General features: G+C 41.7%; 1 protein-coding gene across 14 annotated transcripts in view; it reads left to right on the top strand.

Annotated features, from left to right (window-relative positions):
- ZMYND11 (zinc finger MYND-type containing 11) overlaps window positions 1-20,578 on the top strand; it is a 109,340-nt gene extending 88,762 nt beyond the window's left edge. For 9 of the 14 annotated variants that reach the window (XM_082192363.1, XM_082192350.1, XM_082192356.1 and 6 more), the window contains 9 exons: window positions 1,435-1,490; window positions 2,255-2,332; window positions 3,007-3,125; window positions 4,729-4,936; window positions 6,963-7,031; window positions 14,138-14,191; window positions 14,449-14,721; window positions 16,726-16,911; window positions 19,049-20,578. In XM_082192363.1, the coding sequence (XP_082048489.1) occupies window positions 1,435-1,490; window positions 2,255-2,332; window positions 3,007-3,125; window positions 4,729-4,936; window positions 6,963-7,031; window positions 14,138-14,191; window positions 14,449-14,721; window positions 16,726-16,911; window positions 19,049-19,171 (1,166 nt within the window). In that variant the 3' untranslated portion in view covers window positions 19,172-20,578. The remainder of the gene's footprint in view (window positions 1-1,434; window positions 1,491-2,254; window positions 2,333-3,006; window positions 3,126-4,728; window positions 4,937-6,962; window positions 7,032-14,137; window positions 14,192-14,448; window positions 14,722-16,725; window positions 16,912-19,048) is intronic. The other 5 variants (XM_082192362.1, XM_082192361.1, XM_082192355.1 and 2 more) reach the window with 2 other exon arrangements.
- Window positions 20,579-21,764: the final 1,186 nt, after the last annotated feature.

Raw genomic sequence — 21,764 nt, 5'->3', positions numbered from 1 at the left:
TCTGAAGAAGTGTGCATGCACACGAAAGCTCATACCAAGAACTAACTTAGTTGGTCTTTAAGGTGCTACTGGAAGGATTTTTTTTATTTTGACTATGGCAGACCAACACGGCTACCTATCTGTAACTATATCCTTTAGGGTTTGCTTCTGTGTTTCACAGTCACACGCTCTGGAAACTGCTACCCTCAGAGCATCTTCAAAAAACACGTGGGCATTTTCTCCTCAAGAAAGACTGCCTATTTATTGAGTAGGAATTTCTAGCTTGCCAAAAGAGCAACAGCAGCAACGATAAATGTTTGGCTTGGCCCTAGTTACAAATCTGAATGCATTATTTTACTCTCCGGTGTTGTCTCTTCCTCGCCAGCGTGCTTATCGGAAGTGCGTGTGCCGGAAGGATTAAATGTGGCTAGAGCCACAGAGATCTCAAAAGCAAAAACACACCAACTGCCCTTTAGCTCCTCCAGAGACCAGCCTGCCCAGCTGAAATTTTAGCACATCACAAACTGAGAGAGCAGGTGTGTTGCAGGCAGGTGTTTTCAGACATAATAGTTCTAGATGACTTTTAGCAAGCCCAACTGCATAGTGCGTGTACCAAGGAACAGAAAATAATAATAATAATAATAATAATAATAATAATAATAATAATAATAATAATAATAATTATTATTATTATTATTATTATTATTATTTATTTATTTATTTATACCCCGCCCATCTGGCTGAGTTTCCCCAGCCACTCTGGGCGGCTCCCAATCAGGTGTTAAAAACAGTACAGTGTTAAATATTAAAAACTTCCCTAAACAGGGCTGCCTTCAGATGTCTTTTAAAGATAGGATAGCTGCTTATTTCCTTCACATCTGAAGGGAGGGTGTTCCACAGGGTGGGTGCCACTACCGAGAAGGCCCTCTGTCTGGTTCCCTGTAACCTCACTTCTCGCAGTGAGGGAACCGCCAGAAGGCCTTCGGCGCTGGACCTCAGCTGAACGATGGGGGTGGAGACACTCCTTCAGGTATACAGGACCAAGGCCGTTTAGGGCTTTAAAGGTCAAACACCCCTTTCTCACCATAGTTGGATATATCACTGAGAGATTATACTCTGTCTGGCAAACACATCTGTTGTGTTCCCCACAGTAAAAAGAGAAAATTCAGGAGGTCTGTAACGTGCACCTCAGATTCCTTAGTTCTGTTGTGCGTTTACGAATGTGCCCTTCATGTGTAAATATTTGCTCTGGGGGACTTTGGCCCATAGTCATGGCAAACAGCACCAGTGCAAGAACTACAGAATTGTAGAGTTGTTGAGAAGCTCTGAGGAATCAGAACAGAAATTAGTAAATAGCCATTATAAATGTATCCATTTGGTTCTTCACACTAATAAGAGATTGGTGGTTGTATGAAAAGTGTGCAAATACTTAGTTTTGTGTGCCTATATTTGCAGCGGACAGTGAGCAAGCTGATATAGCCAGAATGCTTTACAAAGACACCTGCCATGAGGTGAGTAATATCCAGCAAGTAAGTTGGCTGGCAGTGCTATTTGGTGTCAGGATAATTGCCTACCAGTTTCCATATGCCATTTGTCTTGAAAGTTTTCCTGGAAATAAGTAAATCTTGCGCAACAGTTGATGCAAGATCGAGAGCCCCAAGTGAGACGCTCTTTTGTGTTTTGTAAATATTGTCAGCTTAAAAAACACACCATTTCTTAGCAAGCTTATTGGCTATTCTATCTTCCCATATAACTGTGGGTTTACATAGCTGCATTTTTTAAATCATGCAAACAGAAGAGGAAAAATGGATTTTATTTTTATTCAGTTTGTGAGAGGTGGCTGATTAGTTAATGGAAAGAGATGGAATTAGAAGTGAAGTGTTTTAGCTTCTGGTTCATGCATTTGCACTCATCCAGATCAGAGATGTTTGACACCTGCTTCAAAAATCGAAGCCACTTTTTCACTTTAATAAAAAAAAGGAGACATCTAAACATTGTCAGCTGTTGCATTAGTGCTTCCATAGTCAAATTATTCTAGAGGGTAGGAAATGTTTTAAAGTTTGCTAATTATTCTCATATTCATGTCATAGTTTGTTTTAAAAAATTGAAGAAGTTTTTGGTTTTATACTCAGCACAAATAAAAGAGTGCTAAGGCCAAACATTTGCTTAGCACGTACAGCTAGTATAATTTTGCAAAGGCAGAGACCACGTGAAAACCCCAGTCAAAAATATAATCATGTTAGAGAACATACTTACGGATTGTTTCCCGTTTCAGCTGGATGAACTTCAGCTTTGCAAGAACTGTTTCTATTTATCGAACGCACGTCCCGACAATTGGTTCTGCTATCCTTGTGTAAGTTTTACTTCTCCAGTTTGCTTTTGCATGCTACTCATGATTAATTTTTCAGATTTGCTGCCACAATATATGGTGATGGCCAGCAGCTCAGATAACCTTTTAAAGAACATTACATTAAAAAAAACCAACACAAAACAAAACCCAAAGGTCTATTAATGGTTACCAGCTGTGATTGCAGAATGAAATCTCTGAGTACTAGATGATGGGAACAAGCACCAGTTAAGCATTCAGATGTACCAGCTTGAAACGCGTTTTACACTTTTGATTGTAATGCAGCAACTCTAGCGAACCTGCACAGATTCCTAAGGGCACATGGAGCATTTCCCATGTGCAAGAGAAGAAAATGCTCAAGTGCCTGGAACTTCACATGTCGGTCAGCCTCTGTTGGCATCAAATAACCTGGTATTTAGGTGCAAACGAATTCTAACAGAGTACTTAAATTTAAGCTAGGAACCTCAGATTTGCTGTGCCTGCAGCGAAAGGGATAGGGGATAATGGTTTGGCATTGTGGTGTTAGGCTCACAAAGGTGAAATCTTATGGTTCCTGTGTATAAGACATAGTTCAGCACTAGCACAGATGAGTTTCGTCTTGATTCTGCAGTTGAGTGTCATACTTTTAAGTCCCATAGCCAGCCATCATTCTACAACTTACATCTTCCTTTAATTTCTAGATACCCAATCATGAGCTGGTTTGGGCTAAAATGAAAGGTTTTGGATTCTGGCCTGCCAAAGTCATGCAGAAAGAGGACAATCAGGTGGACGTTCGCTTTTTTGGTCACCACCACCAAAGGTATGTTCATATCTGCAGCTTCCGATGAGCCTACCTCTTTGTTTCTTAAGGTCCAGGCAAAAAATAATAATTACAAGCCACATAGACCATGTTTTGTTTTCCCTAACTCACTTGATTTTAGAAAAGATATGAGGGACTGTCCAGTGACTCACAAGAAATTTCACTTTCAGAACTGCTGCAGGGATGCTCTCTAACATATTTTAGATAAAAGAATGAGACAAAGTCTGCCTGACTCATTTCTTCATATAGCAATCTGAATAAAAGATTGGTACTTACAGTTGTATGGCATTTTAGACATGTGCAAAATGGGATGAGATCGTAACCACATACAAATAAAAGTAGCCATTGCTAGAGGGGAAACACGTTTGGTAACACTTTTCTTTTATGCTAGCTATTTTTTTTAAAAGGGGTGGGGGAAGCTTCAGGTGGAAAATCTATGGCCCGATTTAAATGTCAGCATTATTTGTTAGCCCAGGAATTCCCATGTGCCTTTGTGCTGCTTGCTTACCCAGTTGAATTCAATATTTCTTGGTTTGCTAAGCTTCAGCTCGCTGTGATGCCCGAGCTTGGAAACTCTGTGATCTGAGTACTCCCTACAAAGCAGATTTGCTGTCAGCTTCAAGCCATAGTTTCCTGCCTTGGACATCACAGTAAACAGTGGCTTGACAAATCACAGCAAACTGTAGCTTGAAATCTTCTATTCAATTAACTAATTAAAGAGAGGGGGGAACACACAGGTACATAGTGCATTTCTGATCCATGGGGTTTTTTTCAGACTGGCATCTGAACCGGCCCATCATATGAGGCTAATAATAATAATAATAATAATAATAATTTATTATTTATACCCCGCCCATCTGGCTGAGTTTCCCCAGCCACTCTGGGCGGCTCCAAATCAAGTGTTAAAAAAAGTACAGCATTAAATATTAAAAACTTCCCTAAACAGTGCTGCCTTCAGATGTCTTTTAAAGATAGGATAGCTGCTTATTTCCTTCACATCTGAAGGGAGGGTGTTCCACAGAGTGGGTGCCACTACCAAGAAGGCCCTCTGTCTGGTTCCCTGTAACCTCACTTCTCGCAATGAGGGAACCGCCAGAAGGCCCTCGGCGCTGGATCTCAGTATCCGGGCTGAACGATGGGGGTGGAGACGCTCCTTCAGGTATACAGGACCGATGCCGTTTAGGGCTTTAAAGGTCAGCACCAACACTTTGAATTGTGCTCGGAAATGTACTGGAGCCAATGCAGATCTCTCAGGACTGGTGTTATGTGGTCACTCCCAGTCACCAGTCTAGCTGCCGCATTCTGGATTAATTGCAGTTTCCAGGTCACCTTCAAAGGTAGCCCCACGTAGAGCGCATTGCAGTAGTCCAAGCAGGAGATAGCCAGAGCATGCACCACTCTGGCAAGACAGTCCGCGGGCAGGTAGGGTCTCCTGTAGCAAAAGACTGTAAGGTATCTTCCCTTATGATAATTCATGTATAGACTTTCAGTATGAAAAAAACACTACTTTAGAAACTGTGCCCTAGCCAGTTTCAAGAGGTGTGCATAAATCAAACATGCAGCTGAGCTTTCTTAAGAATGACTTTTAATTTACGTTGTCCAGGGCCTGGATTCCTTCAGAAAATATTCAAGAGATCACAGTTAATATACATCGGCTGCATGTAAAACGTAGCATGGGCTGGAAAAAAGCGTGTGATGAGCTGGAACTACACCAGCGCTTCCTTCGAGACGGCAGGTTCTGGAAATCAAAGAACGAGGATAAAGGGGAGGAGGAGGCAGAATCCAGCATCTCTTCCACCAGCAATGAGCAGGTGAGTTGTCCTGGGAAATCAGCCTTTCAGGTAAAGGCTCACTTTCCGTGGATTCGTGCACAAAGTTAGGCTGTTCTTTTGAGTCTGCTTTCTCACCGAACGTCTTCCTGTTTTGAGTAAGTAAGACAAATTCTGCACCAGCTGTTATTCCTCGGAAACACTCTGTACTTCGTAGCAAGAATGATAATCTATAAAGTTTGTTCCTGACATCCTGGTTCTCCAAGAATGTTTTTGAGCAAGGAATGAAAAGATAGGCGTCCACAGGCTTTCAGGTTTCCACTGCAGACTAGAAACCAGAAGCAAGGTGGCTGTTGTTCAGTGGTAGAATATCTGCTCTACAATTAGTGGGTTCCAGGTTTACTCCCTGGCATTTCCCATTAGAATCGTAGGGTCCCTTCCAAATCTACAGTTCTGAGTGTCATCTTAGTCCAACCCCTTGCAATGCAGGAATCCTGTCTACAGCTGTCCCTGGATAGGCTTGAACCACCAACCTTCTGGTTAACAGCCAGATGCACTAACCCATTGCGCCACCTAAGGCCTGGAAATGTCTCCTGTCTGAAACCCTGAAGAGCCACCGCAAGTCTGTGTAGACAATACTGTGCCAGATGAGCCGAAAGCTGATAGGATCTGGTTTCCTGTTTTTGCATGATACACAACATTATTTGGTTGCATGTCAGTCCTGTGAACATGTCCTGCTGATGATGTGTAAAACATGCATTGATGGCCATTACTAACGAAATTCTGTTCCCCTTTGTTTTGTATTTATGAGCCTGTTTGTGCAATGCGATTCCCCCCAGCCCCACTCAGTCATGAATTTGGGAAACTTAAATGTGATCCTTCTACCTATTGGACAGCTGCAACCATTTCATTTGTTGTGCCCGTGCAATTTAATGCTGCTGCAGTCGTGGCACTAACAGCAGCTGCCTCTGCTGTGTCAACAGCAGGGTTGGATTTTTAATTCCTCTGCAAGGACATGTTACCCAGAGGGATATAAGCGTGAATTGTTTGTTATCTGTAGGGCAGTTCATGCAAAACAAAGGTGAATGGCTGCACCTATTCCTAATCTGTATTGCAGTTTTGATCAATAATCTCTGAATGTTGGCACGGCTGTCAGTTTGTGGATTCCAGCCTCTTAATAGATGTTCTGGAGCAATGGTTCATGCACTGTTTAAAAGCTAAATGATTGTCAGTGAAAGCAAAGTCACAAAACATATTTTATGCCCGCCGCCTCAAATATGCCATATTCTTACTGATTTACATTTTATTTAGTAGTCTGTTTCTTGTTGGATTCAGATGAAGTTTGAGATTTTAGTTGGTTTGATTTGGCTTCAGGTTTTGTACTCTTTGTGGCCTAGCATGGATGAAAGTTGGCTGTTCATAATGTGATGTTATTACCTACTCTGCTCTGAATCCCTCCCTCATTTATCCTAATTTTATTATGTAACCAGATTTCAGTGTGCCTCCAATCTGTGCTCTTGGAAGGAAGCTCCAAGTTGCTTTGAAGATGGGCTTTCCCAGATGCTCTAAAAAAAGGCTTCCCTAACTTGGGTCTCCAGCTGTTTTTGGACTACAGTTCCCATCATCCCTGACCACTGGTCCTGCTAGGTAGGGATGATGGGAGTTGTAGTCCAAAAACAGCTGGAGACCCAAGTTTGGGAAACCCTGCTCTTAAAGTTTATGGCCATATGATAGCTTAATAACTGAGGCAATGTCACCATGAGATCTAGTTACATCCTTGCGGTTCAAACATGCTTGCTTGGCACTGTATCCTTAGCACTGTATCCTCCTTGGGGGCTTTTTCAAAGGCTTGGTATTCTTTTAGTTTGCTTTACATAGTTCAGCATATAGAAATAAATTAATTGGTATTAATGAACCGTTTATTTTGTAGGTTGTGTTTTTATATATAGTCAACTTCTTTTTTTGCAGAGAAATAAAAGTAAAATACTCATTACTTATCAGCAATTCTGAATTAGTGTTTTATGGCATTTGAATTAATACTATATTGTTTTTTCAACAATATCTCCAGCTAAAGGTTACTCAGGAACCAAGGGCAAAGAAAGGAAGACGTAATCAAAGCGTGGAACCCAAAAAGGAAGTAAGAAACAGCAAATTTGGTACATGCACCTATGCATAAGGCAGGAGAAAAAAATTCTGAGAGGCATCCTTTCTTTCTTATCATTCACAAATTCAGTTTATACTCCATTACTATTGACTGTGTGAATGTCAGAAGAGCGATTGCCATTTCTTAAAAGAGTGCATTACTGTTCCAAATTACTGCTTGAAGCTGTCTTACCTATTTGGACCAAGTTCTCCAATCTGGATCTTTTAAATGCAGTTCTATGTAAATAAATTGTGCTCTCATTTCATTAAGGATTGATTGCTAAAAGTGACACCCGCTTGCTCTGTCACTTAAGTGACTGGAAAGCTCAAAATTCCACAACGTCAAGTCCCGTGGCCTGGGGCAGATGTAACACTGCCGATCTCTTTTTTTTTTTTTTTTTTTATAATAATTTTTATTACATTTTTTCCAAATTACAAATAAGAAAAGACAGAATAAAAGAAAAGATAAGAAAAAAGAACAGAAAATAACATCCATTTCAATAACTTATTTCAAATTTCCATTGGACTTCCCCACGTCTCCCGCATAGTGCATTCTTGATAATAAAGTCATCAGCAAATTATACCCTTATTTCGTGTTTTTCTTTATATTTTCAATTGCAATTTAAGTTTAAATCTCTTGTTCTCCGTTTACTCTAAAAATATAACCTGATATCATTTAATCCATTTAAACTTTGGTTCTTTCCCAAATGTTAACAATTTCCTAAATAATTAAACTTCATTGCTGGGGCTAACGTTCTAAATCATACGACATCTTATGTTTCATACAACTTATAATACTTTTGCAAATAGTCTTTGAATTTTTTCCAATCCTCCTCCATTGCCTCTTCTCCCAGATCCCGGATTCTTGCAGTCATCTCAGCCAGTTCCATGTAGTTCATCAGTTGCGTCTGCCACTCCTCCAGTGTGGGCAAATCTTGGGTCTTCCAATACTTGGCGATAAGAATTCTTGCTGCAGTTGTAGCATACATAAAAAAAGTTCTATCCTTTTTTAACACCTTCTGGCCGACAATGCCCAGAAGGAAGGCCTCTGGTTTCTTGGGAAAGGTGTACTTAAACACCTTCTTTAACTCATTATAGATCATTTCCCAAAAGGCCTTCAATCTTGGGCACGTCCACCAGAGGTGAAAGAATGTCCCTTCAGCCTCCTTACATTTCCAACATTTATTATCAGACAAATGGTATATCTTAACGAGTTTGACTGGGGTCATGTACCACCTGTATACCATTTTCATAATGTTTTCTTTCAAGGCATTACATGCCGTAAACTTCATACCGGTGGTCCATAACTTTTCCCAATCTTCTGACATGATATTGTAACCAATGTCTTGAGCCCATTTTATCATGGCTGTTTTAACTATTTCATCCTGAGTGTTCCATTTAAGCAGCAAGTTGTACATTCTCGAAATTACCTTGGTCTTTGGTTCTAACAACTCTGTCTCAAGTTTCGATTTTTCCACCTGGAATCCTATTTTTTTGTCTTGCTTAAAAACCTCATTAATTTGGGCATAATGTAACCAGTTTTGCACCTTATCCTTTAATTTTTCAAAGCTCTGCAACCTCCAATTACCTCCAATGTTTTCTATTATTTCCCAATATTTCGGCCAGTATGCCTCCATATTGGATGTTTTCCGAGCTTTGGCCTCTATTGGTGAAATCCACCTCGGAGTTTTACTTTCCAATAAGTCTTTGTATTTTTTCCAGACCATAAATATTGCTTTTCTGACAATATGGTTTTTAAACGTTCCATGTGTTTTCCCCTTGTCATACCACAAATACGCATGCCAACCTAACGAATTGTTAAAGCCTTCCAGATCTAGGACATCAGTATTTTCCAATGAAATCCAATCTTTCATCCAGCAGAAGGCCGCAGCTTCATAATATAACCTTAAGTCCGGCAGGGCAAACCCCCCTCTCTCCTTTGCATCAGTTAATATTTTAAACTTTATTCGGGGCTTTTTGCCCTGCCAGACAAATTTAGAAATATCCTTCTGCCACTTTCCAAAACAATCCACTCTGTCCACGATCTGCAAAGCCTGAAACAAAAACAACATTTTTGGCAAAACGTTCATTTTTATAGCTGCAATTCGGCCTAACAAGGATAGTTTCAATCTTGACCAAATTTCTAAATCTTTTTTGACTTCTGACCAACATTTTTCATAATTGTCTTTAAATAAGTTCAAGTTCTTGGAGGACAGATTGACCCCCAGGTATTTCACTTTTTTAACAATGTTTAGTTCTGTTTCCCTCTGAAACCCCTCTGTTTCAGTAACCGTCAAGTTTTTCCCTAACACCTTAGTCTTTTGTTTATTCAACTTAAAACCCGCCACCTGACCAAATTTCTGAATCAATTCCAAAACTCTTTTTGTGCTAGATTCTGGCTCCTGTAATGTTAAAACTAAGTCATCTGCAAATGCTTTCAGTTTATATTGTTTCGCTCCGACCCGTATTCCTTGTACCTGCCGATCCTCCCTTATCATTTTCAGCAAAACCTCCAGGACTGAAATAAACAACAGAGGGGATAGGGGGCACCCCTGGCGTGTTCCTTTTTCAATATGAAGTTCTTCTGTCACCACATTGTTCACTATCAACTTAGCTTTTTGTTCAGAATAGATTGCCTCTATTCCATTCTCAAACCCCCTTCCCACTCCCATCCCTTCCAAGTTTTTCTTCATAAATTTCCAAGAAATGTTGTCAAAGGCCTTCTCCGCGTCAATAAAAATTAACACCGCTTTGGTGTTAATATTTGTTTGTAAGAGTTCCAAAATATCGATAATGTTCCTAGTATTATCATACAAATGTCTACCTGGGAGAAAGCCTGCTTGGTCCTTATGGATTACTGCATTTAATACCTTTTTAAATCTGTTAGCCAAGACATCCGCAAATATTTTGTAATCCACATTTAGGAGTGAGATGGGGCGATAGTTCTTAAGTTGAGTCTTTTCAGTTTCCACTTTAGGTATCAATGTGATGAATGCTTCTTTCCACGTATCTGGTGCCCTCCCTCCCCCCATAATCTGGTTGCAAACCTCCATTAATGGTTGCATCAAATAGTCTTTTAAAGTCCTGTAGTATTTGGAGGTAAGTCCATCGGGGCCCGGAGATTTGCCTAATTGCATATTCTGAATGGCATCCTCGACTTCCTGTTGTGTTATTTTACAATTCAAGATTGATCTCTTCTCTTGAGATAATTTTGGTAGGCCATTATCTTTCAAAAATTGTTCTATCTCGGTTGCCTCCTCGGGTTCTTGTGTGTACAATTTTTTAAAATATTTCTGGAAGCACTTTCTAATTTCTCCCGGTTTCTGAAAGTTTTTCCCTTCAACTTCTAAATTGGTAACATAGTTTAATTTTTGTCTCTTTTTCAACTGCCAAGCGAGCAGTTTCCCACATTTATTCGCAGATTCAAAAGATCTTTGTTTCATTTGTTTGATTTTCCATTCCACTTCTTGGTTAATCAATTTCGCATATTGTGACTGGTGAAATTTGATTTCTCTTAAAGTCTCTTTTGATTTTGGATTCACTCTTAATTTTTTCTCTCCATCACTTATCTTCTCCAATATCTTATCTTTTTTACCATTCCAAAGTTTTTTCTTAATTGTATTCTGTTGTATCAGAAACCCTCTCATAACAGCTTTACTTGCGTCCCAGATAATTCTTTTTTCCACCGAGGTATTCAAGTTGATTTCAAAATAGTCCTTTAAAGTTTTTTGGGCCTTCTTTACAATCTCTTGATCTCTTAACAGGTTGTCATTCATTTTCCATCTGAAGGAGTCGGCAGTAGTAAATCTCATTTCCATTTTCAAAGCGTTATGGTCGGAGCAAGTCTTTGGGCAGATTTCTATTTTTGTAGTCTTAGGTGCCAGCCCTCTAGTTGCCCAAATTTGGTCGATTCTTGTCCATGACAGGTGGGCCTCAGAAAAAAAGGTTCCTTCTTTACCTAGGGGGTTTCTCGTCCTCCATAAATCAATTAGGTCCATATTGTCAGTTAGTTCAAAGAAAGTTTTTGGTAGTCTTCCGTCTTTAGTCAAATTCTGATTCTGTGACTTATCCATCAAAGTAGAGACGACCCCATTCATATCTCCCATCATAATGATGTTGGAGTAGTCCAGATAGTCCAGTAATGTCTCGTGCAGCTTCTTATAAAATTCTGATTTCCCCTCGTTTGGTGCATAGATTCCTAATATCAAAACTTTTTCTCCTTGGGTCAGAATTTCAATAGCCAGGATTCTTCCTTGTTCATCTTTAAACAAAAATTTTGGTGATAGATTCTCTTTGGCGTAAATCACCACGCCTCTCTTCTTAACTCTATCTGATGAAATAAATTCTTGGCCTAATCTTTTATTTGTTAACACCTTCCTGTGTAGCCTGGTCACATGAGTTTCTTGCAAGCAGATTATGTCCAAATTCTCTTTCTTTAATATATGGAAAATCCTTTTGCGTTTTTCTGGGGAATTCGCGCCATTAATATTCCAACTATAGAGCTGCAGAGACATCCTGTATCAATCTGTTGTTACTCTTGTTGGGTGTCTTCTTTTTTGTCCAAATCCGAGGGTGGTGGCTCTTTTCCTAGCTCTGGTGGTGGCCAAATAGCTACCGCTCCTTTCTGCAAGTCTTCTCCGTGGTCGTGTAGGAACTTCTGGCTATCCTCTTTCGTTTTGATTTTTATCTTCTTTCCTTTGTATTTGAACGAAAGGCCTTGTGGAAACTCCCACCTGTAAGGTATTCCGTTGCCTCTCAAAAGTCCAGTTAGGTCAGTGTAGTTAGATCTTAGATCCAGTAATTGTTTAGGTATGTCCTTGTAAATTTGTGCTCTTCTGTCCTGGATCTCAAGTGCTTTATTGAAATGTAGGTCGAGTAGCTTGTCTCTCTCCTGCTTAGTCCTTAAGATAATCAAACAATCTCTAGGTCTGTCCTTCCCAGCAGCCCTTCCCAATCTAAATGCAGTTGTTATTTTAAAGTCTGTATCTTCGTTTATACCCCAGAATTTAGAGAATTCTTCTGTCAAAAAGCCAGTCAAGTCCTCTTTCTCGATCTCTGGGATAAAGCGTAATCTCAAATTATTTTCCCTGTTTCGCAGTTCCACCAAAGACAGATAGGCCTGCTGGTCAGTAATATGTTTATGGAGTGGCCTTACCTCTCCTTTCAGTTCCTCCACTTCTTTAGTTACTGCTTCTACTTTCTCATTCGCAGCCTCGGCCAATTTTCGATTTTCAGACACAACGTCCTTTAGGTTTCCAATATCTTGTGAATGCTTAGCCACCTGTTCAGAAAGTTTGTTGATTGAAGATGTGGCTAAGTCAATTTTTGCAGTTTGATCATCCACTTTTTTGTTCAAAATTGCAAATTGTTGTAGCATTTCCTCTAAAAGAATGTTGGATCCCCCAGCTGCCATATCTTCACTTGTTAATTGTTCTGGTTCTTCAGCTGGGGTTGTTGGTAATGGTACAGCCTGTAATACCGCAGGGACTGAAGATCTACGGCCCTGGGAAACCAAAGTTGTTTGTACCAATTTGCCTTTCCCTGCTTTCGACGCAGCTCTTGTTTTTGGTTTACCACTCATTCCACACTCATTCCACACCTGTCTTTGGATTCAAGGTCAAACTGTCCAAAGTTCCATGGGAAAGACAGGCCTCAGAGTGAGTCACCAAACCACAGAGAGACAAAACAAAATCAGTTCTCAGGAAATTGTAAATCCCAAACTCCACTAGAGGGAGTATTGTTCAGTTCATGAAAGAAGAAACAAAGTTTCCGTCGCCATTAAAGTTCCTACAGTTAGTTAGATTAATAAATGTCTTTAGAGAAGAACTTTTCCTTCTTGCAGAGCCCTCTCAGTTTTGCCACAATAGTTTCCTAAAAGGTGCAAAAAACAGTTGCTTAATTGTATCCACCGGTAGTGCCTCTAAATATCTGTTTCAACTTTGTAAGTGTATCCACAACACAACTTTTTGCCCGCTGCAAAGTCCGGGACTAGGGATTTTCAAGTCTTTAAAGTTTTGAAAGTTTTAGCGGAGAAGAAACCCCAAGTGAAATAAACACAGTCACAGAAAAATAAAGATAACTTGCCTTTCCCTTCAATTTCCGAATTTCTCCAGACGTATGCTGTCTCTCATTTAAAAGCCCTTTTGTACTGCTTCCAGCTTGTCAGTTTCTTTGCCTTTGATCATTAAGCACCTCCGGGAGACGGACTTCCTTTTTCTCGTCTCCCGCTTTCAGCCGAATTCACAAATTTGTAATCCAATCTCAAATAGATCCTACTCACGAGTAGTTACTTTGTAATCCAATGTAAAGGAAGAAAGGTCGGCGCTCATCGGTAGCAGCTGCGCGGCTTCACTCCCGCAGAAAGAGCGATGAATCCACAGCACCGCTTCCCCTCCGCGCTTCCGGAGCCCCTTACGGGGTCCCTTCTTCGTTTTGGGGGTCGCTCTCGGTGCCCGCCGGATCCCACGGCCACGAGCTCACTCTGCTCGTGGTTTAACTTAATGGGTCGTCGCTTCGCCGTAGCGAACAACCCTTTTCTGCGGAGCCCCTCTTTGCTGTGCAAAGAGGACCGCCATTACACGTTTCGCGCCGCCTCCGGAAGTCAGAACACTGCCGATCTCTTAACCGCAGTTAGGAGATGGAGAGCACTCTCTCTTGCCTTCTTCCGTGCAAATTCCTCCTTGCTTCCCTTGTTTGCCTTAACCATGGTTTAGCATTGCATCTGTGCCAACTTTCATTGTACATAACCAGGGCTCCCGCCTTAAGCAGAGTTTGGGAAGGGAGGGAAAGTGTGTACACTAACCTGCAGCCTGCTTCCTATCTCATGGCCAGTGTTACATCTGCCCCAACCTCTACAGCCAAAGTCAAGAGACACCTAGTCTCTGGTTCTGTAAACCTACAGCCCTTATTCTGTGTGTGTAGTAATACTCATTCATTCATTTTCACCTCATTCTTCAACCAAACAAGGCTCAGAGGGGGTTACTAAGGGGTTTACTAATCATACAGTCCCTGCCCTCAGGTTTACAATCTAAAAGACACAACACAAAAGGAAAAAACATTGAGAAGGGAAGAGGGGGAAAAAACAAAGTCTCTGTTTCTTAGTTACAGAATTCTTGTAATGATCAGCTGGGACTGAAAGATTTCAAGGAGAAGCTGGCAAGTTAATTCATTTCTATGCTAGATGTGTTTTCTCCCCCTCCTTATTAGGTAGTTTTGCAGCACTTGGCATGGTCACCTGTGTTATTGTTGTAGTGCTGTAATACTATATAGCATTGCTCCTTTTGCCTTCAGGTGTGTTTGGACCTGATTTGCACATTGCTTCAGTGTCTTCCCACTCTGTATATCTGAAACCCAGATGATTACGTTTGTCTCCACTGGTGATTAAGAGGAGTCGTTTTGTTGGTTTCCCCCAGGAGCCGGAGCCTGAAACGGAAGCAGTTAGTTCGAGCCAGGAAATCCCCACAATGCCTCAACCCATCGAAAAAGTTTCCGTGTCAACCCAGACAAAGAAGTTAAGTGCCTCTTCTCCAAAAATGCTGCATCGGAGCACCCAGACCAATAACGACGGAGTATGTCAAAACATGTGCCATGACAAATACACCAAAATCTTCAGCGACTTCAAAGAAAGGTTCAAGGCTGATCATAAGAGGGAGACGGAGAGGGTGGTGCGAGAAGCTCTTGAGAAGGTAAATCTGACCAGAGAGAGGGCATTAATTCCAATTGTATGCCATCCTCAAATTTCACACCACCGTGTATCAGTTTCCCCCTTCCTTCAGAGTGTACTTATTGTTCCACATAGGGGTGATAACCCCTGGTTGATCCCTTCCCAGGTAAACTCATCTAAAAGCAAAGGCTGTTGGAGAAGAGTCCCTGGCCTCGAGCCCTGTGGGAGCAGTACAGGACCATCACAGGACCATCACAGGACCATCGAGAGCCAGTGTGGTGTAGTGGTTAAGAGCTGTAGTCACGTAATCTGGGCAACCGGGTTCGCGTCTCCGCTCCTCCACATGCAGCTGCTGGGTGACCTTGGGCCAGTCACACTTCTTTGAAGTCTCTCAGCCCCACTCACCTCACAGAGTGTTTGTTGTGGGGGAGGAAGGGAAAGGAGAATGTTAGCCGCTTTGAGACTCCTTAAAGGGAGTGAAAGGCGGGATATCAAATCCAAACTCTTCTTCTTCTTCTTCTTCATCACCTGTAGGGGGACATTGGTGTGTAGAATGTGAGCTGGTTTAAATGTTGCTTCAGCCACATGTGTCGCTCCCAATGTGACTTAAGGCCAGCGGGGTGCCTTCCAGGTGTTTTTGGGACTACAGTTCCCATCAGCCCAACCAGCATGGCCAGCGACCAAGGGTGATTGGAATTGGAGTCCAGCAACATCAGAGGGGCACCACGTTGGCTGTGTGGCAGAAACATGGCACACCAGTGAGAAATGCCTTGCCTTGTATGGCTTTTGTAAGGCATGCTAAGGTGGAAGAGAATCACTATATAAATTATTCTTGCTATTGCACTAGTGCAGGGGTGAGGAAACGCCAGCCTGCAAGCTACTCTTGGCCTTCCAGGGATTCCAGGTTGGCCAGCAAAACCATTTTCCTCCAAACCAGACCCACCTGTCCACCAGCTTGATGTCACTGGGGTAGCAGCAACTGACGAGTAGCAGGGCAGGGTTTGATTCTGCTGGGGGCTGCTTCAGTATGTTCTGTGCTGCTGATGCAAGACCCATTGCAGGCAGCAAGGTAGAAACTTCTCATCAGCTGGTGAACCAATGGCCGAGTCCTGCTGGTGCTGCTTTGCCAGCGCGTTCCCCGAGGGAAAGGCAAATCAGACCCCTTTGACAGGTGGGTCTTCCCCACCCACTTGCCAAAGTTGGCCCGTGGGAATGGGAAGAGGGAGATCTGGGGTTCCCCACCTCTGCTGCATTAGAATCCATATAGTTGGGCAAACACCCACACAAAGGAGTAGCCTGGGACTTAAAAGGAGCAGAAGCAGGGATGTCAGGAAGAGAACAATCTTTGTTGAGGGTGTTGATTAATTCTAATCCTCAAAGCAGTTTGTTCTTTTAAAAAAAAATCCTGTGCAAGACATTACATGATGTTATAGCTGGCTTCTCAATCAACAAAGATTTCAAAGAGGAGTGTTTTCCTTTGCTTTTAATGAGATTGCATCTGCACCTGGTTGTGCCATGGGTGTTGCAGCCTGAGACAGAACATATACATCTTCTAAACTGGAGCAATGTGGCAGCATCAGCCGTGATGCATTACACGTTCCAAAAACACAGCTGTGGCACTTGCCTGGATTTCAGGCTGCGCAGATCAGTTGGTGCAGCAGCTCTGTGCCTTTTGCCCCAGTGCGGGCACACAGCCTGGCGAAATCTCAAGGGTTTTTTGTTATTGAGGCAGATCCAGCACACTTGATCCCTACAAGCCACTTGGCAGCTTTGCTCCAGCGCCCAGGCCGATGCCTGTGACTCCAAACGGCAGCCGAGGAGAACTGCCAAGAATAGCGCTAGCTCATCTAGAGGAAAGTAGGCACAGTGTGAATCAGAAGGGGTGATGTGGGGTCAGTTCCACGTTGGAAAGCAGCTGGCAATGTGGAGTGTTACCTGTTGCAAGTCGGGTGTTTGTTTTTTGTGAGGGGGTGAAAACTGCTGTGTCCATTCACCTGCTCACCTGCTTCTTTGCCCCCCCCCCCAGCTGCGTACAGATATGGAGGAGGAAAAAAGGCAGGCTGTGAACAAAGCTGTTGCAAACATGCAGACAGAGTGCGACAGGAAGACGAAGCAGGTGAAGGAGAAGTGCAAAGAGGAGTTTTTAGAAGAGGTTAAGAAGCTAGCCAGCCAGCACAAGCAACTGATTTCCCAGACCAAGAAGAAGCAGTGGGTAAGCAGCGCTGGCTAACTATTGCATGCAGGCAGCGTCATCATTAGGGCAGACGGACGGACGGTGGCCTGTTTTGTGGCTTTATTTCCGCAGTGCCAACGGGGGGCGTGGAAGGGCCTTTTCTTTTCTCCATCATCTCTGCAGGAGTCATCGTTTGTTTTCCCTTTTTCCTTGATGCCCAGTTGCTTTGTAGCCCTTCCTTTTCCTCCCTGCACACGTGCCATGGTTGAAAGAGATTGTTCCCTTTGTTAAGCATTGTCACGCTTTGCGCAGTTATCACGACACACAGGAAGGGTTGCAAAGCCTGGCATTTTCAGCCCTTTGAGACCCTCCCCTGCTTTTCCTTTGTGCCAGAGGTGCAACGGAGTGCAAATCCCACCCAAGCCTCTGGTGCCCTTACACACATCACCAAATGCACTCCCTTGAGACCTCAGCAAGCCTCCCATCCCCTCTGCCCTTAGACCTTCTTCTGTGAGGAGGAGGGAGGTGGTGACAGGTGGTGAGCTGCAGCAGTTCATTTTTTTTCTTTTTTAAATATATCTTTATTAATTTAAAATAAATACATTTATGAGAAAACAGACGTATATTCAAGTAAACAAACAATCAAACAAATAACAGAAAAATCAAGCAAACCACCACACTATAAGATACAAGGATTAATATAATTATCATCCTATATATTCCTGATACTGAACACAATTATAAAACTTATAGAGAATAAATTTAAAACTGACTTCCAGTTAATCTCACTGTACTTTATCTATCCATTACTTTATACCGCACGGTTACATGTTGCTTATATAATTTCTTTTTACCTCCCTACGAACTTATATTCATACAATACAGGGATCAGTCTAATTTTATTAAGCATTTTGCCAAAAGAAATACGGAAATCAAAAAGAACATTGTTCATGTATGGAATAATGGCAGCCAGAATTTTAGTAGCAAGAAATTGGAAAAACACAACAATACCCAACACGGAAGATTGGCAAATCCTAATGGTAGAATATCTGCAGCTGGCGAAAGCGACAGGAAGAGTAAGAGGCCAACCAAAGCAGAGCTGCAGCAGTTCAGTCGCCAGGGGCCAAGGCGGCTCCATCCTGCTCACCTGCTCACCTGGAGCATCATTCTGTTGCAGAGCAGGATGGCTGCTATGGACCTGGGGGTCATCCCTGGCCTTGCTGGCTGGGGCTGATGGGAGTAGGAGCCCAGTGACACCTGCAGGGTCACAGAGCCCCCTCCTCCATACTAAACAGTCCCCTTGCTTAGACCTACAGCTGAAACCTGGGCAAGTGGTGCATGGCTTTTCTGGCGCTTTGGCCCTTGTTCCATGGGAGGCTTGCTTGCCCCATTCCCTGCCTATTTTCAGCTACCTGTCTAAGCTTCTGCTATTCCGCATCTTGACGCCGCTTGACCTGTTTGACTACTGCTATCTTTGCTTCTTTGTTTTGGAGGATGCTTTCTTTTGATGCTGTTTGGCTGCTTTTTGCCGTTTTTATTCTTTTGTTAGCACTGATCCCTTTTTTAAAAAAAAAATGGTTTGGGTGTATTGTGTCATTTGTTGTTAGCCGCCGTGGAGTACCGTATGGGTGGAGAGGCAGGATAAAAATGTTTAAATTGAAAATAATAAGATGGGGAGCAGTAATGAAATGTAGAACCCCAGGCCACTGTCTGATGCCTGTTAAAAGTCATCCTCTGCCATGTTAGATTATATTAGTTTGGGTCTGCCCTCAACCTATGAACGATCAAAGGTCATCAGCATTGGCATGCATGTCTGTTACTTGGTGGTTTGCATGTGCGAACAACACAGAACAAACCTTCCATCCCACCTTGAACAAAAAAAACTGCTTTCAGAGGTGCCAGTTCACTGATTGATTTGCAAGTCACCAAGGGGTGCATTGTGAGTCAGCCCTAAATCTGGATCCAAACCTAGTGCCACCAGATGGAAGTGGTGGGCCGGTTTCAAACTTGCAACGTTTTCCAGAAACCAAATAGCATCAGGGGGTTTTTTTTTGGGGGGGAGGAGGCAGGTCCTGGACCGACAGGCAGCTGCAGGATGAGCAATAGGTACTGAGGAGAGGCCGTGTGCCTAAATTTCACTTGACTGTTTTTTGCTGTTTTCCTTTCTCCCCCTCAGTGCTACAACTGTGAAGAGGAGGCCATGTATCACTGCTGCTGGAACACTTCCTATTGCTCCATCAAGTGTCAGCAGGAACATTGGCACGCTGAGCACAAACGCACCTGCCGCAGGAAAAGATGAGAGCCCCCCCTTTCTCTGCGAAGGAGTCGCCCCAGTGCAGTGCTATCCTCTGACGCAGCAGGTTTCTTTGGGTTTCGTTTCATTTCTAAAGTTTGTTTCCCAAGGGGTCAGAATTGTTGATTAGAATTCGTTCCCCCTCTTCTACTTTCCCCCTCTCTTTTTTCCTTCCCCCCTACCAGCCTTTAAAACACTTTTTTCGTAAAGAACTTTTTGCACAGTTAAATTTTCAGTCTTGTGTTTTAACGCTCCTCTCAAAAATCCTCCCCCCCCCCTTTTGTCAATAAGGCAATTTGAATCCCAGCCTTGGAGCACACTGCTTCTTCTACTTTTTCTTTTCTTTTTTTGTAATTGTTAACCTAGACAATTTGTTGGGTTTTCAGCAAATTTAAAAAAAATAAAAATGAAAGCGAAGTTTTTAGGTTTCGTAGAGACGAAGAAATATAATGACAGGAACATTTTAAAGAGATCTGAATGTAAGACATTTAAAACTGCTTAGAAAGAAAGAAAAAGCATACTACCTTGATGTAACATTTACCTGTTAATCACACGAGCTGGTTTTGTTCAGCTTAATTTACTGTTTAAAGGCATTATCTGTTGGTTTGTGCCAGTGGGTATATGACTGAATTTTGGGAACAGGGTTGACACAGCAGGTACTAGTCCTGCATATTTTTTTCTTAAAACGATTTCCCCCCAGTTGTGTTTTGTTTCACTATTATTATTATTTTCCCCAATATATAGCTTTTATAACAAAAAAAAATATTAGCTTTGATCTTATTGCTTAAAAAAAAAATCACAGGGGACTAGGGTAGCCTTTTTGCTGAGCTGGATCTTAGAAAAATAATAATATTTAAATTTTAAATTTTTGCACATTTCATCCTCCTTCCAACATGAATGCTTGTAAAAAGGAAGCCAAAAAAGAAAAGATTTGGGGGGAAAGACACCCAATTTTGCATCGTTAGGCACATATGGAGCTAAAAGGATGAAGCATAAGTAGAAAACTGGCTTAATAATTTGTCCCCTTACAATCCCCCATTCTGCACAGTTCCCCACCATATGGAATGTTATTTGACTGCCCGTTAATCTACAATTACTAACTCAACAGTAAATTAATTAAAGTTGGGGGATGGGGGAAGCACTTAAGTTTCACAGAAGCAGTTATGTCTGTAATAATTGGTTATTGCCATCTCTATACTTAGAATGAAGAATAATGCATGTTACTTTTCCTGTATTAAAAGATGCTGTGATTTGTAAAAAGTTTGTCTTTTGCGGAATGTCTGGATTAAGAAGCGTTACCAATAGGAATGGATCGATAGTTGAAAACTGATTTCCCTCCTTCCTTTTTGTTTTGTTTTATGTATAGGTATATATATATATATACACACATATATATACATATATATATATATATATATATATATATATATATATATATATATATATATATATATATATAATTGCATCCATGTTCAGAGACAATTTTTAATAATAGGTGTAAAGTTTATTTAACCAACTTTTTTTTCCAAAGCTTCTCACCGTTTTAGGGGTTCTTTCAAAAAGGTGGTCTTAGACTCGACTAATGCCCATTAAACCCATAGCATTCTTCTTTTTTACCCCCTTCAAGGTAGAAAAATAATTTGTAAATATTTATTTAGCTCTTGGATATTTATTGAAAGCGGTAACACAATGGAAATGGAAGAACGGGAGGAAAAAGCTCTCTTAGTTTTCTCTAGGTATTTTCAGGGCCAGTAGGTAGATTAAGCTCATGCAAAGCCGTCTGTGATCTTCACTGCAACTGAAAATCATAAGAGATACAGCGGTGACAGGAATAGATACTACCAGATAATTTCCAAGTTGCTGTTACCACCACTGAAATCAGATATGGTAGTAAGGTGGGCGTATTTCCCCCCTGATTCAGAGATATTTGCACATGCAAATAGTATGCACGTACGATCTTTTACAGGCAAAAACTGCCTCATTCATATATGCAGAGGAGGAGGAGTTCTTGTCAGTCTGATTCCTTTGCCCAGATGAATGGGGAAATCGTGGAGGTCCAGGAACACCTTATAAGCAGCAGGGCCTCTGCCTTCAGAAAAGGTTGCTATAGGTTTGTGTGAGCACCTGTACCAGCTTTATCTTAGTGACCTCACATCCTTTAGAAAATGAGCTTTTGTTGCTCTGCGTTGCAACTATAAAGGAAGTTTCACCACTATTTTGAGTGCAACTCAGAAGCACCCTTTGATTATTTTGCGATTTTTCCATGGGAAAAAACAACACCACAAAATAAACTTCGGTCCAGCCCTATAAAAAGCAAGTTTTTGTGTGAAAACTCTTCTTTTTTCCCCTCTCTCTCTTTTTTTTTCTTTTGGTGTAAAATCATTCCAAGATATGTAATATTTAACTGATAGCTGCATGAAAGTACGATTCGTGTTCTTTTTGAGGTTTTCTTTTTCTCCCTTTTTGTCTCTGTTGACACGGTTGCACATTTTCAAGTTACTACAGTGTGAAAACTGTGTTTCCTTTTTTATATTAAAAAAAAATCAGAAAAAGAACAAAAAAAAATTTGTGGCCTGGTTTTTGTATAAGTTTTAGGGGG

Source organism: Podarcis vaucheri (assembly GCF_965113315.1).
Source record: "Podarcis vaucheri genome assembly, chromosome: 12".
Classification (NCBI taxonomy): Eukaryota; Metazoa; Chordata; class Lepidosauria; order Squamata; family Lacertidae; genus Podarcis; species Podarcis vaucheri.
Note: the sequence above shows the minus strand (reverse complement) of the source record. Positions and strands in the feature narration are given on the sequence as shown.